The sequence below is a fragment of the Apodemus sylvaticus genome, chromosome X (genome assembly GCF_947179515.1).
Source record: "Apodemus sylvaticus chromosome X, mApoSyl1.1, whole genome shotgun sequence".
Taxonomy (NCBI): Eukaryota; Metazoa; Chordata; class Mammalia; order Rodentia; family Muridae; genus Apodemus; species Apodemus sylvaticus.
The window spans coordinates 56,582,409-56,601,012 of NC_067495.1; the positions used below are offsets into that span (position 1 = coordinate 56,582,409).

The window sequence follows — 18,604 nt, forward strand, 5'->3', positions numbered from 1 at the left end:
GTGGCTAAGGATGTTGACTATTTCTTTCTTCTTATTTATTTATTTATTTATTTATTTATTTATTTATTTATTTATTTGCATTCCAAATGCTGTCCCCCTCCCAGTCTCCCCTTGAAAAGTCCCCCATTGTCCTCCCCTTCACCAGGATTGATACCTATCCTGGGTATCCCCCTCCCAAACCCTGACATATCAAATCTGTACAGGATAAAGTGCATCCTCTTTCACTGAGGCCAGACAAGGCAGCCCTCTGCTACATATGCGCGGGGGGGCCTCAGACCAGCCTGTGTATGCTCTTTGATGTGGTTCTCTGTCTGGGAGCTCCCAGGGGTCCAGGTTAGTTGCCAGTTTGTGTTTTCTTTATTGCTTCTATTTCCATTTTCATGTTTTGAGAACATTTTTATTCTTTTCTTTAATGATTTGTATTCTCTTGGCTTTCTCTAAGGGATTTATTCATTTTCTCCAAATTTTTTTTGTTTGTGTTTTGCTCGATTTCTTTAAAGTCTTTATACATTTCCTCTTTAAGACCTCTATTTATCTTCATGTGGTTGGTGTTCAGGTCTTTCTCTTGTACTTTGGGATTATTAGGGCCTCCTGTAGTAAGATGGCTGAGCACAGTAATGAGGGCATCATATTTCCCTGGCTGTTATAGATTTTATTCATTTTTAAATCACTTTATATCCCGATTGGCGCCCCTCTCCTGGTGCCCCCTTCACACAGTCCCCCATCCCCTGCCCTTCTCAGAGAGGATGGAGTTCCACCTCCAGTATTCCCCAACCCTGGCATCAAGTCTCTGTAGGGATAAGCACATCCTCTCCCACCGGGACCAGACAGGCAGCACAGTTTGGGGAACATATTCCACAGACAAGCAACAACTTTAGTGATAGCACCTGCTCCAGTTGTTAAGGGACCCACATGAAGACCACACTGCATATCTGCTACATAAGTGCAGGGAGGCCTAGGGATGATCTTTGATTGGTGATTCCATCTCTGAGAGTTGCGAAAGGTTCACGTTAGTTGACTCTGTTCCCACTGTTAGGCATTTCATCTGAGGTCCCTCCCTTTGTGTCCTGAAAGTCTCTCATCTCCCAGGTCTCTGGTATTTTCTAAAGGGTCCCTTCTTACCTCCCACCCAACGAGGTTGCATATTTTCATTCATTCTGCTGCCCCCAAGGCTTCTGTCCTGTCTCCAATCCCCTGATACCTGATCATGTTCCCCTTTCCCCCTTCCCTCTCTCATCCAAATCCCTCCCTTGCTCTGCCTCCCATGATTGTTTTCTTCTCCTTCCCAAGTGGGATTGAAGCATCCTCACTTGGGCCCTTCTGCTTTTTAACCATCTTGAGTTCTGTATTGTATCCTAGTATTCTGTACTTTTTTTTTTAAAGCTAATACCCACTTATTAGTGAGGACTTCACATATATATCCTTTTGGATTGGATGATATTTCCTAGTTCCATCCATTTACCTGCAAAACTCATGATGTCTTTGTTTTTAATAGCTGAGTGTAAATGTTACACATTTTCTCTATCCATTCTTCCTTTGAGGGGCATCTGGGTTGTTTACAGATTCTGGCCACTATGGACGTAGTGAAGCATGTGCCCCTGTGATATGGTGGGGCATTTTTTTGGATATATGCCCAAGAATTTAATAATTTAAACTGATTGGCCTAAAAATTATGGAGTGGTACAAATTGATTGGCTCGCACTACACAGGCTCTCGATGCTAAGGAATGATTGGTTTGTGATTTGTGAGCTTTGTTGTAAACTTACAAAAGCTGTCATAATTCTGCACTTGGGGGTCCATAGTCCTCTACCCCTGCACAGTGTATGGCTGTGGAACCCAGAGTTCTGGAATAAAAAAAATCCTTTTGCTATTGCATTGAGACCATTTCTCGCGAGTGATTTGGGTGTCATCTTCCGAGGTGTGGGACGCTGGGGCGCCCTCGTTTTTTTCGGGTCTTAAGGTGATAATGTCTAGAAAATCATCCATTTCATCTAGATTTTCAAGTTTTGTTGAGTATAGGCTTTTGTACTAGAATCTGATGGGTTTTTTAAAAATTTTCTCAGTTTCTGTTGTTATATCTCCCTTTTCATTTCTGATTTTGTTAATTTGGATACTATCTCTGTGCTCTTTAATTAGTTTAGCTAGGGGTTTAGCTATCTTGTTGATTTTCTCAAACAACCATCTTTTGGTTTTGTTGATTCTTTGTATAGTTCTCTTCATTTCTATTTGGTTGATTTTGGCCCCGAGTTTGAATATTTCCTGCCTTCCACTCCTCTTGAGTGAGTTTGTTTCTTTTTGTTCTAGATCTCTCTTGTGGCCTGTTAAGTTGCTAGTGTAGGATCTCTCCAGTTTCCTTATGGAGGCACTTAGTGCTATGAATTTTCCTCTTAGCAATGCTTTCATTGTGTCTCATATGTTTGGGTACACTGTGTCCTTTTCATTGAATTCTGCAAAGCCTTTAATTTCTTTATTTCTTCCCTGACCAAGATGTCATTGAGTAGAGAGTTGTTCAGATTCCATGTGTATGTGGTTTTTCTGTTGTTTTTGTTGTTATCGAAATCTAGCCTTAGTCTGTAGGGATCTGATAATATGCATGGGATTATTTCAATCTTCTTGTATCTGTTGAGGCTTGTTTTGTTACTGAGAAACAAGTGGGAGTTGTCATTCCAATAAAATAGACATTCAACCAAAACTCATCAAGCAAGATGGGGAAGGACACTTCATATTCATCAAAGGAAAAATCCACCAAGAGAAAGTCTCAATTCTGAACATCTATACAAGGGCACCTATATTCATAAAAGAAACTTTTCTAAAGCTCAGAGCACAAATTGAACTCCAAACAATAATAGTGGGAGACATCAACACCCAACTCTCACCAATACACAGATTATTGAAACAGAAACTAAGCAGACACACAGTGAAACTAATAGAGGCTATGAACCAAATGGATTTATACATAGCATTTCACCCTAAAGTAAAAGAATATACCTTCTGCTAGTCGTAGAGTTTTTTTAATCTTAGCCATTCTGATTAGGTTAAGGTGGAATCATAGGACCATTTCAATTTGCATTTCCCTGATGACTAAGGATTTTGAACATTACTTTAACTGCTTCTCAGCCATTCAAGATTCCTCTGTTGGGAATTTTCTGTTTAGCTCTGTATCCTTATTTTTAATTGGGTTATTTTTATTTGGAGTCTAACTTAAGTTCTTTATATCTTTTGGATATTAGCCCTCTGTTGATTAGTGAAGATCTTTTCCCAATCTATAGGTTGCTGTTTCATCCTATTGACAGTGTTATTTACCTTACAGAATCTTTTCAATTTCATGAGTTCCCATTTATCATTGTTGATCTTAGAGGCTAAGTCATTGGTGTTCTGTTCAGGAAATTGTCACCTGTGCCCAGACATTCAAGGTTATTTCCCATTTGTTCTATAATACTCAGTGTGTTGAGGGTCACTTAGGTTGTTTCTGATTTCTGGCTATGAACTGCTATGAACATAGTTGAGAAAGTGTCCCTGTGGTGTAGTGGGGTATCTTTTGGGTGTATGCCCAGGAGTGATATAGTTGGGTCTTGAGGTCAGACATCTGACTATATCTCCACAAAACATTATTCCTTCCCATTTTATTTTTATAAAACACAACATTTGATGCCCACTCCCATCTTGTCTTATCACTTGAGTTTTTGATCTTAACCATTCTGACAGGTATAAGATGGAGTCTCAGACTCATTTTGATTTTCATTTTTCTGATGACTAAGGACATTGAACTTTTCTTTAAGTGCTTTTCAGCCATTAGAGAATTCTCTATTTGGTTCTGTACACCAAATTTTAATTGTGTTCTTTGGATTGATGGTGCCTAATTTTTTGAGTTCTTCATATATTTTTGATATTTGTCCTCCATCTGATGTAGGGTTAGTAAAGATCTTTCCCATTATGTAGGCTGCTGTTTTATTGTACTGATGGTGTCTTTTGCCTTACAGAAATTTTTCCATTTCATGAGATCCAATTTATTAATTATTGATCTTAGTGCCTGAAATGTTGGTGTTCTGTTCAGGAAGTTATCTGCTGTGCCAATGTGTTCAAGGAAATTCTCCACTTTTTCTTCTATTAGATTTAGTGTATCTTGCTTTATGTGGAGATCTTTGATCCACTTGGACTTAGGTTTTGTACCAGGTGATAAATATGGACCTATTTTCATTCTTCTACATGTAGACATACAATTAGAAGCACCATTTGTTGAAGATGCTTTCTTTTTCTCCTATTGTATGGTGTTGGGTTCTTTGTCAAAAATCACATGTCGATAGTGGATGGGTTTATTTCTAGGTCTTCAGTTATATTCCATTAACCAACCAGGGCAATATGGCACCACCTAGGCCCAGGTATACTACAACAGCAAAGCCCTGAATATCCTAACACAGCCAAAGCACAAGGAAATGATCTTAAACCCAATCTAATAAAGATGATAGAGGCCTTTAAAGAGGAAATGAATAAATCTACTAAATAAATACAGGAAAATACAATCAAATATGTGAAGGAAATGAATAAAACTGTTCAAGAGCTGAAAATGGAAATAGGAACAATATATAAAATGCAAACTGAGGGAATCCTGGAGATGGAAAACCTAGGAAAGAGAACAGGAACTACAGACACAAGCATCACCAACAGAATATAAGAAATGGATAAGAAAATGTGGAGCATAGAAGATACCATAGAAGAAATTGATTCATTGGTCAAAGAAAACATTAATCTAAAAATTTCATGGCACAAAACAACCAAAGGAGTCTTGAACACTAGCTCCAAGGCCCATAAAATAGTTTCAACAAAATCATAGAAAACTTCCATTCACTGTATAAATATTCAAGAAGTTTTCACAACACCAAATAGATTGAACCAGAAAATAATAACACTCCCTCCAAATAATAATAAAAACACTAAATGTGCAATTAAAAATGTAAAACACTGAGGGAAGAAATTGAAGAAAATATAAGAACAAACGATCTCCCATGTTCATGGATAGCAGATTTAATATTGTGAAGATTACTGGTATCAAAGAACTGAATGCAATCTCATTCAAATTTCAATGGCATTCCTTGCAGAAATAGAAAAATAATACATAAAATTTATAAGTAAGCACCAAAGACTTGGATATACTGTCAATCATGAGCAAAAGTAATAATATCCCTAACATAAAATTTACAGAGCCATAGTAGCAGAGTAAGATGCCGGCATAAAAACTAAGAAATAAATCAGTGTAAAGCATAAAGGACCCAGAGGTACATCATTTAGCTATAGCCACCTGATTCTTTACAAATATATTTACAAATTACACATTGGAGAAAAGATATTCTCTCAAATTACATTGTAAAAACTGGGCATTTATATAGAGAAAGAAACCATATCTCTATATGACATCCTTTACAAAAATTAACTCAAAATGTATCAATGGCATTAATTTAAGGCCTGAAACTTTGAATCTTTAAGAGGAAAACAGAAACATTCTGAGAAACAGGTTGTACTGGATAGTTTTGTGAGTCAAGTTGACACAAACTAGAGTCATTAGAGAGAAAGAAGCCTCAGTAAGGCATTTCCTCAACTAGTGATTAATGGGAGAAAGCCTAGACTATTATGCATAGTGCCCTGCATGGGCTAGTATCCTGGGTTCTATAAGAAAGCAGATTGAGCAAGCCAGTCAGCAGCACCCCTCCATGTCCCCTGCATCAGCTTCTGCCTCCAGGACCCTGCCCTGTTTGAGTCCCTGTCCTGGCTTCCTTTGACAATAAACAGCAATATGGAAGTGTAAGCTGAAGAAACCATTTCCTCTCCAACTTGCTTTTTCATCATGTTTTGTCACAGCAGTATAAACTAACAGGTTGTGCTGCCTGGTTCTTATCAAATTGACATAAGCTAGAATCATTTTGGAAGAGGAAACTTCAATTGAGAAAATGTTCCCACCATATCCCAAGATAGTGGACACTATCTTGGGCAAGCCTTTGGGGCTTTTTTTTTTTTAAATCAGTGATTGATGTGGATCAGCCCACTGTGGCCAGTGACATCTCTGGGCAAGTGGTTCTGAGTGCTGAGCAAGTAAACCATGGAGAGAACGGCAGGAAGCAGAATTCCTTCACAGCCTCTGCTTTAGATTCTGCCTCAAAGTTCCTACCTCGAGTTCCTTCTCTAACATCCTTTGATGATGGACTTTACAAGCTGTAAACTCAAGTAAACCCTTTCCTCTCAAGTTGTTTTGGATAATAGTGGTTTATTTCATAATAGGAATTCTACTACTGTCATCTGGAAATAAGGTAAACAGAAAAATCTGTGAATTAAATGACATCATAAATCAAACAGAACTAAAAGATATGCATAGAATATTCTGTTCAAGTACCAAAGAATCCATATACATCCTAGCAGCCCATGAAACGTCCAACACAAAACAAAATCTGCAAATATAGGGAACTAAAATTATATTCAGCATTATATCTGATTATAACCTGAATAAAGCTAAATAGAAACTGCAGCAGAAAGTACATGAATTCACAGAAACTAAACAGCACAATACTGAATGGAAATATAATCAAGGATGAAATAAAGAAGGAAAGTTTCAAAGTCAAGTACAACAAAATCTATCGAACACAATGAAGGGAGTTCTCAGAGGAAAGTTTATATCCATGAGTGCCACCGTGGGGAAAAAAATGAGAGACTTCAAATTGATGCATGATGCATCTGAAGACCCTATAAAATCAAGAGCAGATAACACCCACAAAACCACATGAAACTGAAAAGCTTCTGTAGAATTTCTGAACCAAAAGGAATGGCAAAATCAAAACAAAACAAAAACAGTCAATGAAATGATTCCTAATGATACTCTGATATACTCGTAGAGCAGTGCCTAGCCCAATAGTCATCAGAGAGGCTTCCTCAGCCCTGATGGAAACAGAGAGATTCACAGCCAAACATTAGGTGCAGGTCAGAGAATTCTGCTGAAGATGAGGAGGAGGGATTGTAGAATCCAGAGAGGTCAAGGACAGCACACAAAAACCCCACAGAATCAATTAACCTGGGCTCATAGGAGCTGCCAACCAGGGAGCCTGCATGGGTCTGACCTAGGCCCTCTGCACATATATTACAGGTGTATAGCTTGTGGGACTTCTAAGAGTGGAAGGAGGGGCTGCCTCGGACTCTTCTACCTGATTTTGTGACCTTTTCCTCCTACTGAGTTGCCTTGTCCAGCCTTAATATGAGGGGAGGTGCCTAGTCTTGATATGCCATGTTTGGTTAATATCCCTGGGAGGCCTGTGCTTTACTGAAGGGAAAGGAAGAGAAAGAGTGGATGGTGGAGTATGAGGGTGAAAAGGAACTAGGAAAAAAGAAGGTGGGGAAACTATGGTCAGGATGTAATATATGAGGGAAGAAGGAATTAAAACTAAAAAATAATATCCACAAAAAGTAAATGTCAAGAGATTATCATAATCTCAAAAAACTTTTAAAAATAACTCTGCATTGTGTCTAGTTGTGGCTTTCTGCGATGGTCTCCATTTGCTGGAGAGAAGAATCTTTGATGAGGAATGGTAGCTGCAGTTATCTCAGGGTGTAAGGATAAGGTATAAGGATAAGATTTAAAATGTAGTCAGTAGTTATGCTGATCTAACAAAGTAGCAGTGGAATGTAGAGATCAATGGATCTTCAGCAGCTCACTCTCAATAGATTCATCTACGTCACAGATCCTGAGTCTATGACTCAGAGAAGACCACAGAAAAGAAGGCAGAAAGATTGTGAGAGCCAGAAGGCCAGAAATGTACTGGGAAACAGTCTCTCCAGAAATGACTGCATCAACAAGACCAGAACAATAGCAGTATATTAACAGGGTATGGGGAAACTTTTGAGGTTTCTCATCTCTATACAAAGAACTACTAGCAACTAGGAACTGCTGGGAGAATGAGAATTAGTGTCTCCCAGGGATAAACTCTTATTGGCTGTTAAATTCAGAGTGGTTAGCCTTGAAACTGTATATATACAAACAACAAAAACAGACTCAGCTAGTTAAATTTATATATGTATATATATATATATATATATATGTATAATAAATATATAAAATAAATGCATAATAATAAATAAATATATTTGTGTATACACATATATGTAATAAATATAATCAATGGAAAGGAAGTTATCAACATGAGAATTGGATGGCACGGGTGTTCAAGGGAGAATTGCTGGGAGAGACTGAAAGAGAGAAAAGGGGGGCAGAAGTGATTCAATTCGAATTCAGTTGAAAATGAAGGATCACTTTCCAGTTCATTTTATGGGGCCAATATCATCCATGGACCAAAACCAGACCAAGACTCAACAAGCAAAAATGAAAATTATAGGCCAATGTCTCTAATAAACATGAATGAAAATTCTTTTGATAAAATTGTTTGAAAACAAAATTCAAGAACACTTCAAAAATACTATCCTGTAGGATCCAGTTGGCTTCAGCCCAGAGATGCAGAAATGGTTCAGCATATGTAAATCAATAACCATAATTCACTACATAAATTGATTCAAGGACAGAAATCACACGATTATCTCACTAGATGCAGAATTACACTTTGACAGAATTCAACAACATGATAAAAATCCTAGAAGGTCTAGGAATAGAGAGGACAAATCATAGTATGACAGTGACAACAAACAAAAAGCCTATAGCCATTATCTTGCTAAGTGAAGAAAAAAAATCTAAACATTTTCACTAAAATTAGGAACTAGACAAAGATGTTGGCTGTTCCTTTTCCTATTCAAAATAGTGCCAGGAGTCTTACCTATGGCAGTAAGACAAATGAAGGAGATCAAGACTATGAAAAAGACCAAAAAAAAAAAAAAAACCCTCAAACTATTCTTATTTGCAGACAATGGCGCCATATATAAAAGAAACTAAAGATTCTACCAGAAATATCATATAGCTGACAAACGCATTCATAAGAATACAAAATTAAAAAGAATACACAATTGACAAACATTCCAAGAAATAAACCAATTCCATTCACAATAGCCTCAAATATCTAATGGAATAAATCTAATCAAGTAAGTAAAGGCAGGGAAATGCAATTGAATGGACAAATTGGAAAGACTTCTCACACTCATAGATTGGTAAAGTTAATATTGTGAAAATGGCCATCTTAGCAAATGCAATTTACCAATTCCCAGAGAAAGAACCACCAATCAAAGAGCAACCTTGGATGGACCTAGGCCTCCTGCACATATGTTGCAGGCCTAGACCCCCCACACATATGTAGCATATGTGCAGCAGGTCCCCCAACAATGAGCAGGGACTGTCCCTGACTTTTGTTGCCTGCCTGTGGATCCTGTTCCCCTAACTGAGCTGCCTTATCTGGCCTCAGTGGGAGAGGATGCACCTAGTCCTACAGTGACTCCATGTGCCAGCGTGAATTGGTACCCAGAAGGAGCTCCCCATTCTCAGAGGTAAAGGGGAGGGGGTATGAGGGAGGGGCTGTGTCAAGGGGGAACCAGGAGGAGAGGGGGGCTGTATTTGGAATGTAATGTGAATAAATAAAAGGAAAAAAGTGGGACATGGAGCTGGAAAGATGGTTCAATGGTTAAGAGCACATTTTACTCTTCTAGGGACAAGAGTTCAATTCCCAGTCCCTATGTCAAGTGGCTCACAGAAACCTGTAACTCCAGCTGCAAAGGATCTAAAGCCTCTGGCCTTCTCAGGCATTCATTCACACACTTGTGGCAGGTACACACACACACACACACACACACACACACACACGACAGACATTTTTAAAATGATCAGAGAGCCATACAGACAGCTCTCAACTGATGAAGTATAAATGGTTGAGAAATGTTTAAATAAATTTCAACATCCCTAGCTGTCAGGTAAATGCAACATAAAACTTTGAGTTTTTATGTTACCCCCAAACAAAATAGCCAAGATCTAGAAAACAAATAATGACAAATTCTGTTATGTATGTGGGGAAACAGCAACACTTATTCACTGCTGATAGGAGTACACACTGGTGAAACCTCTCTGGATATCAATTTGGAGGTTCCTCAAAAGGCTAGGAAGAGTTCTGCTATATGATCAAGATATACTACTACTTTTAGTCAAGTATTGCTATAGTGATACTTGCACATACATAGTCACTTCTGCTTCTTTATTCACAATAGCAAGGAAATGGAAACAGTTTTGATGTCTATTAACTAATGAATGCATAATGAAAATATGGTATATTTGTATATTTACACAATGGAACATTATTCAGCAGCTAAGAAAATGTAACTATGAGAGTCATATGTGTTCTAGTTTGCTTTCTATTGCTGTTATAAAGATCATGACTGAAAGAAACTTGGGCAGGAAAGAACTTATTTGGTTTATAGATCCAGATCAGATTCATCATTGAAGAAAGCCAAGGTGGGAACTGAAACAGAACAGGAATCTGAAAACAAGAATTGAAGTAGAGATGATGGAGAAATCTGCTTACTGGCTTGCTCCACGTAGCTTGCTCAGTTTGCTCTCTTATACATCCCAGGGTGACACTGCCCACAGATGGCTAAATCCTCCTATAGTAACCACTAATCAAGAATTGACCCAGTTTTGCTTATAGGCTATGCTAGTGGAGACATTTTCTTGGCTGAGTTTCCTGCTTTCCAGAAACTCTAGGATATGTCAAGTTGACAAAAATCCCCAGTACAATCAGGTAAATGGATAGAGCTGGAAACATTGGTTCTAAGTAAAAAAAAAAAAAAAAAAAAAAAACCCAGAACCAAAAAGTAAAACATCAAAGTATGCCACTGGGAATGGGCTTTGAGACTTCAGATGGGCATAGTGCCACTGTCTTCTTCTGCTGCCTGCTTATAGGGTTGTAGAACTCTGGAATCCAGCACAATGTCTGCCTGTGTGCCACCATGTTGATAGTAGATTAAACCTCTGAACTGTGATCTAGCTCCAATTAAATTCATTCTTTTGTAAGAGTTGCCATGGTCACAGCAATAGAACCCTAACTAAGACAATACCTAACACTAAAGACATTACAAAAAAAAATTCTATGGAGACCTTCTATAGTAGAATCCCCCTAAAATCTGTACATACACATTTATAAAAAGCTCAAAGGGTTTATCTCATAACAGGGCACCAGTGTCTCTACTAGACACCACTAGATAACAAATAAAAAGCCCAGTGACCAGAATGAGTTACATTTTTATGAGCTGTTAGCAAGCTTGTTACAAGGTCTCAAGAAATCCCAAACAATCCATACAAGTTATTACCAATACTTTTGATTACCTTTCAAAATTTGGTGGCAAGACCCTATTGCTAAAAATGGAATATACATCTGAGTCATTAAACATGGAAAAATCAATCTCTTACTGATGAAGAAGCTTCATCTATACTGGCTAGTTTTCATAGTGCTAGAAGGTGCTATGCACGTTACCACAAGAGAAAAGAAATCATCAGTCTTACTCAGTTGTGTACTCTACTAGCTACAAAAATGACCTGGAAAGACATGTTCACCAAAGCAATAGTGCCAGAAATGTGGTTAAGAGTAACTAACCACTTTCTTGGATTTAAGGCCTATTTCACAAGTTGAAACCCATTTCTTGCACTGTTATCTGGGCTTAGAATCTATAGCTAGACAGGTCATAGATCATAGGGGAGAAGTTACTATTATTACTTTCCTAAATGAATATAATGTTAAACTGACTCCTAATGACTTATCCTTATGACACCTATAGATGTGTCAGAGAAGCTTCTTTTTTTCAGTACATGGTGATTAACACAGAGACACAACTGATCAAGGTGCAGAGAAGGAGAGATTGTGGAATAATCAGCCCTAAATGAGACATCTGTACTATAAATACACACACACACACACACACACACACACACACACACAAAACCTAAGATTCAGAGATCATGGCAGAATGAATGTAAATACTATAGGATGTGGATATCTAAAAAGAAATTATTTTCTGAACACATCAGAGAACTTATACATATGAATTCATAGCACTTGAAACAGCGTGAACAAGATCTTTGGAAATTCAAGCCTGACAAATTTCTAGCATGGATAGGGGAGGTGGTCACTAAGTCCCACCCCCTAGATAATGGGCTATTAAATGTTTCTCACTGCTGGGAAAGGACGAATTTGTTTTTGTTAAGGGTTTAGCCCCTGGTAGGTAGACCAACCTCTAGTTAAAGCCATCCATCCAAAAATATATGAGCAGCATCAACAGTACTTAATGGATTAAAAAAAAAGAGTACATGAAGTTGAGTGGTCAGGGAAGAAAATACAAGGAATGGGTTGGAGGGAAGGAATATAATTAAAATGGATTATACAAAATTTTCAAAGATCTAATAAAACTGAGAAGATAAAGGATAAAAAGCATAATGTGGAAGAATCATACAATTTAAGAGGCTCATAGTGAGGGTGATAAAAGAAAATTGTATCTGGGTAGACCAGTTATATTTTCCAAATCAGTGGTGGGAATAACAAACAAGGTTTTTCCAAGAAGCAAGGTGTCATGACCTACAGCCCAGTGTGTCTTCTTTGGAATAAGGTGAATTATTGCTTTAGACCAAAGAGAACTAGAGAGAGGAAGCACGAGTCTGTTCACACATGCATAGTAGATGGCAATTTGAGTGTTGTCAACTTGGCTATTGGAGAGGAGGGAGGAAGAGAGACAGGAGAGAGAGAGAGAGAGAGAGAGAGAGAGAGAGAGAGAGAGAGAGAGAGAGAGAGAGACTATAAACTTTTAGAAAATTCTTAGGTATTACAAATTATTTCAGAAACCAGGTTATAGCATCAACATATAAAAATCGGTAGCTTTTCTATTTAACCAATGTGCAGAAATAAAAATAGGTGAAATAATTTCATTTACAATAATTGTCAAAGTAACTTAGAAATAAATACACATAAACATCAAAGTGATAGAACTCTATAGTCAACTTTCAAAACTGAAAAAATCGAAGATACTAGATGATGGAAATACATACCTTCTTTGATAAGCAAAATCAGTACTATGAAAAGGCTACATTATTGAAAGTGATTTACAAATTCATTGTTATCCCCACCAACATTCTAATGACATTCTTCGCAGAAATTGTACTTCATCTTCATGAATGGTATTATATTTGTATATCTTTATTCCTCATTCCTATTTTTTCTGATTGATCATTGCCCTTCCCCATACCTCCTCCCCTCCTGCATCTGGTTTCTTCATGTGTATATGTTGTGATGTGTGTATGTGGGTGTTCTTGCCCATGTGGGTGTTTGTGGAAGCCATAAGTTGCTATTTGAATGCATTCTTTAATTGCTTCTCCACCTAGGGTAGCACAATGAAACTGGAACTTAACCATTTTGGGTAAACTGACTGGCCATCCAGCCCTGGAGATACACATATCTCAAGCCCTTAAGTGCTGGGGTTATACACTGTTGCTACTCTAAGTGTTACTTTGTTATATATATTTACATTGTATAAATTTAAATAAACATAAAATTATTCTGTCCTATGGCTTTTTTCAAATATCCTCAGTGTTAATAGTGTTAATTATCCTACTACTCACGAAGGATCAAACCCTAATATTCAGTGAGGAGAAAATAAATTGCTGTATCAGCAACATTAAATTATATAATGTATATAAATATACATAAAATAAATTACAAAAAGCCTAATGCTGTATCAATGACCATAAGCTTCAAGTGGCAAAGTTACTGTAAAATGTACTATATAGTTTAGGTTTTTCATAATCTTTTTTTATTGATTCTTTGGGAATTTCACATGATGTACTCCAATCATGCTCATTTCTCAGTCCTTCCATGTCTTCTCCATCCCTCGTGGCTCCCCCAAAAGAAAAATAAAAATAAAATAAGTCCAATTTGTGTTATCTATTTCTCACTGGAGCATGGTCAAACTCTTAGTGGCCTGCCCCCCCAAATAGAAGTGAGCCCTTCTACTCCCACACCCCTGCCGTGAGCCTTCCATTGTGAACAGATACATTTCAGCTCCCTTATCACTCTTTTTAAGAGTTCTCTTCAATGCTACTTTTGTGGAATGGGAAAGGGGGAAAGGTCACAGAAGTCTTCCACATCCCTCTTTCTCAACTATGCATCTACAGCTGTCAATATCACTACAAAAAGTAGCTTCCTTATCTGTTTAGTAAGAGGCAGCTCGGATCATGGCCTTCCACGTGGTTTCTCTTTCTGACAAAAGCATAGACCACAAACACTGCCCTCAGATGCAGAAGGACCACAGACATCAATATAGCCTCAGGTGGCAGCACAACCCAAGGATGTCAACACGGCTTCTGGCTGCAGCGACAACCATGAATAACCTCATGGCCTTGCATGGTAACATGGACCACAGGCTTCAACAAGGCTCCCAGCCATATCAGGACCACTGACCTACTACATGGACAATGGACCTCAACATGGCCTCAGGCAACTCACATCAACACACCTCTCAACACAGGCAGCAAAGCCCAAGGCTTCAGTCAGCAGCACAGATCACATACATCCACATGGACCACAGGCTTCTATCACAGCCTGGGGTGGCAGCGTGGATCACAGATGTGAACATGATCTCTAGTAGCATCATGGACCATGCAGAGGTCCAATTCAGGAAGTGAACCATTCCTCATCTTGCCCTCCATTGCTGCCAGGAACCAGGACAATTCCACAGCTGGGTGGCATGTTTGGGGGCTCAGTCTGCTTCTGCCTAAGCTCAGGGCTGTTGTACACAGCCCAGCTGACTGTGACTGGGCAGCTGTCAGCCTCTCTCTCATCTATCACTGCCTTTGTATCTCTAGTTCCACCTCTCTTCACAGCGCACTTACCACACACCCTTTTTTCTATCTTTCCCACCTCTCCATCACATACTTGTTCATTGTAGTGGTGCCTGCCTCATAAGGAAGGGCAGGAGGCCTGGCTGGCTTCTGCCCTCTACCTCCTGGACTATATTTACATATGCTGTCCTCAGACACACCAGAAGAGGGCATGAGATCCCATTCCTAGGGGTTATGAGCCACCATGTGGTTGCTAGGATTTGAACTCAGGACCTCTGAAAGAGCAGCAGTCAGTGCTCTTAACCATTGAGCCATCTCTCCAGCCCTCCTGGGTTAATTTTTGTTTTTAATTGCACGATGTTTATGAAAATAGATTTTTCTTTTATTGAATCATGTTTTTGTTGTAAAATAAATGCTTGACTTTGGAGGAAATTTTAGACGTTGAAGAAGAACATATTTATTTTGTCATTTTCACTGTCATTTTAAGCTTAATATATGTGCTTAATGACTGAGAGTGCATCACAGAAGAGGCTTCTCTAATAATGTGCAGTGCTATGCATGAGTGTATGCATTCGTGCATATGTGTTTAAGCTCCACATCAACTATGCTCCATATAAATGTTTTCTAATCCCCTGAAAAGTATCCTTCTTTTTCAATCTGTTGTGAATATTCAAATCTTTGAGTAAAGGTGGCAACAGAAATGGAAAGGAGAAAATAAGACTAATAGTAGTTGTCATGCTTGCTGTAAGTTGTGAGTTGTTATTAATCACCTTGGCCATTGGGTAAAGTTTATAATAATACAACAGTAAAATAAAAAGAATACAGTTTTCTCTTTTAAAATGTATTTTGTGGCATAGAGGTATGACTTAATAATAGCAAGCTTGTGACAGTCCTCAGTTTGATCATCTGCACTTGAATATGTATATGTGTATGTGTATGTATATGTATGTATGTACACATATTTGTATATATGTTTGGCATCATCAAAAAATATTAATCAGGAATTATGTTAATACTCTTTAATCTCTGTACTTGGGAGGCAAGAGGATCACCACAAGCTGGAAGCCAGGCTGTAGATAGTGAGTTCAAAGCCAGCCTAAGCTATATAGTACAACCCTGACTCAAAAAAATGTATGAAAAAATAAATAAAAATATCTGTCATTAATCCCAGCACTGAGAAAGGCACTGGTAAAGTGTTTCTTGCTATTATGAACCCTTTTGTCTCTTGTTCTCTGTTTCTGAAGTCATGGGAATAAAGAAGAATTCTCCTGCAGAGGAATACAACTTGCTGTGGATTGGTTTCTAGACAAAGGTCATAAAGATATCACTGTATTTGTACCAGCATGGAGAAAGGAGCAATCCCGCCCTGATGCACCAATTACAGGTAATATTTTAAAAAAAAAATTAAAAAAAAAAAAACTTTTCCTCGAGAGTCAAAGCTAAAAAGCTAGTTTGGAGAGAGGCAGATGGTCCCAACGTAGATAATTGCTTTTTCTAAGTTAAGTATGCTTAAAATGTCTTTTAGTGAGAACACTTTTTTTTTTTATAAAAATGATCCATATGAAACCATCCTTGTTTTGTGGTATGTGATAGTTAAATAAAAATTTACATTTGGAAAACTACAAAGCATATAGTTGGAAAAAAAAAAAAACATTGCTCTTGCGGAAATCTGCACAGACCTGCAATCCCAGTCCTCAATAGACTTGGACAAGATGATGGCAAGTTTGAGGCTAACCTGCTCTATATAGTGAGTAACACAGCAGCCTATTTGATCATAGAGTTTAGACAGTAGAGAACAAATATGGCTATATATATATATATAAAACTGATTTTTTTCCAAGAAATTAAAGGTTACATGATATACAGGCAATCTTATTTTGTGTCAGAGAAACAACTGTGGAGTTTTCAACTAGGGGTAACAGAGAGGAGGAAAAGGCCAAAAACAAGAAAAACCAATTAGTGTCTGAGACAAAGAAGCCTCAGAACCTAGGGGTGAGCCCAGTTTTTATGTGTATGAGTACACCATTGCTGTCTTCGCACACACCAGAAGAGGGCATCAGATCTCATTACAAATGGTCGTGAGCCACCATGTGGTTGCTGGGATTTGAACTCAGGACCTTCGGAAGAGCAGTCGGTGCTCTTAACCACTGAGCCATCTCTCCAGCCCCATCCCAGTTTTTAAAGCTCCACAAAAATGTTCTCATTTTTTTTCACATAAGAAAAACTAGGGAATAAAAATAAATGTACAATAATACACTTAATTGGATTATGGTTATATTTATATTAGTGCAATTCTAAAATGAACTTTTAAATATTCCTTTATGGAAGAAAGAGCTCTTGAAAATAAAGGTGCCCAAATTTGACAAGAATTTTGCTATGCACCTCATGCTGGCAGCTCAGTCACTACATTTCCAGCACACATAATATGTGCTCTGCATAGCACTGAAGAACATACAGATCTCAGTTTCCTGATTACCACCATCTCATTCCTGACGTAACTACTCAGAAAGTACAGTGAGTGGGTGGTTAAGTTCTGTGTTGAGCTGTCTATGTTTGCAAAGCAGGCCAGTAAAGCTCCAGTAAATCTCAGTTCTGTTCAACCCCAGTAAGCAAGTTTTCTCTTCTAAACAATGGGGTCCAAAATAGTCTGCAAGATAGCTCAGCAGGTAAAGGCTGTTGCTGCCAAGTCTGATAACCTGATTTTAAAAACCAAATGGTGGAAAGAGAACTAACTCCCACAAATTGCCCTTGGACCCCTTCACATGTGTCATAGCACACACACACACACACACACACACACACACTGTACAACTACTTAAATGCTATAGCTTGTTGTCCCACCTCAGTTTTGTCTTTCAGATAAAAGTAAAAAACAAAAGTCTTCTGTTGACTTAGCCTCCCTACAGACACAGCCTTTGCTATTTCTGAACTTAAAGTCAAGAAGCTAGGCTAGGGGTGTGTGGGGGTCAGTGGTAGAACAGTTGCCTACTCTGCTCTTGAGTTTGGGTTTCGACCCCCGAACCACAGGGGGGGAATCTGGTGCTTCAGACAAAGGGCAAAACAAGGATCAAGTATGCTAGAGTAAGCCGGAGTGTGGCGACACACACCTGTTATCCCAGCACTTGGGCCATTGAGATAGAAGAATCTGAAGCCTCAGGCTAGCCTGGGCTGCATAGTGAGATTGTCTTAAACAATGTTATACCAAGTGTCAGTTCTTACTCTTTGAGATAGTTTTTTTTTTTTAATTAAATGTGTTGGAATCTAGGGTTGTTTTTTGTTATTAATTTTACTGAAAGAAAAACTAAAGTGTGAAAGAAAGAAAAACTAAAGTGTGAAAGAGAAGATGGCTTATCTAAGGTCACAATTCTATTTAATGTCACAGCCAGAAAGGTAGCACACTTGTTCTCCAAGTAAAAATAAATCATTTTGTTTTGGTAATATGGGGATAGTACAGTTAATTTCTAAAGATGATTTCTGCTATGTGGCATAAACATGTTTTGACAGATCAAGATATTCTACGTAAACTAGAGAAGGAAAAGATTCTGGTCTTCACACCATCGAGAAGGGTCCAAGGCAGAAGGGTGGTCTGCTATGATGATCGCTTCATAGTCAAATTGGCTTTTGATTCTGATGGCATCATTGTGTCCAATGATAACTACCGAGACCTTCAAGTTGAAAAGCCAGAATGGAAGAAGTTTATAGAAGAGCGGTTGCTGATGTATTCTTTTGTGAATGATAAGTGAGTTTCTTTCTAAACAGTTGTGTACAAATTACTGGTAGTGATGCATTACATGTCAATCAACATATATTAGACACTGT

At 38.2% G+C, this 18,604-nt stretch overlaps 1 protein-coding gene across 1 annotated transcript in view; it reads left to right on the top strand.

Annotated features, from left to right (window-relative positions):
• Positions 1 to 18,604, top strand: part of Zc3h12b (zinc finger CCCH-type containing 12B) — a 35,468-nt gene that overhangs the window by 13,620 nt on the left and 3,244 nt on the right. Inside the window, exons 2-3 of the mRNA XM_052171194.1 lie at positions 16,030 to 16,169; positions 18,290 to 18,524. Coding sequence (XP_052027154.1) covers positions 16,030 to 16,169; positions 18,290 to 18,524 — 375 coding nt within the window. The remainder of the gene's footprint in view (positions 1 to 16,029; positions 16,170 to 18,289; positions 18,525 to 18,604) is intronic.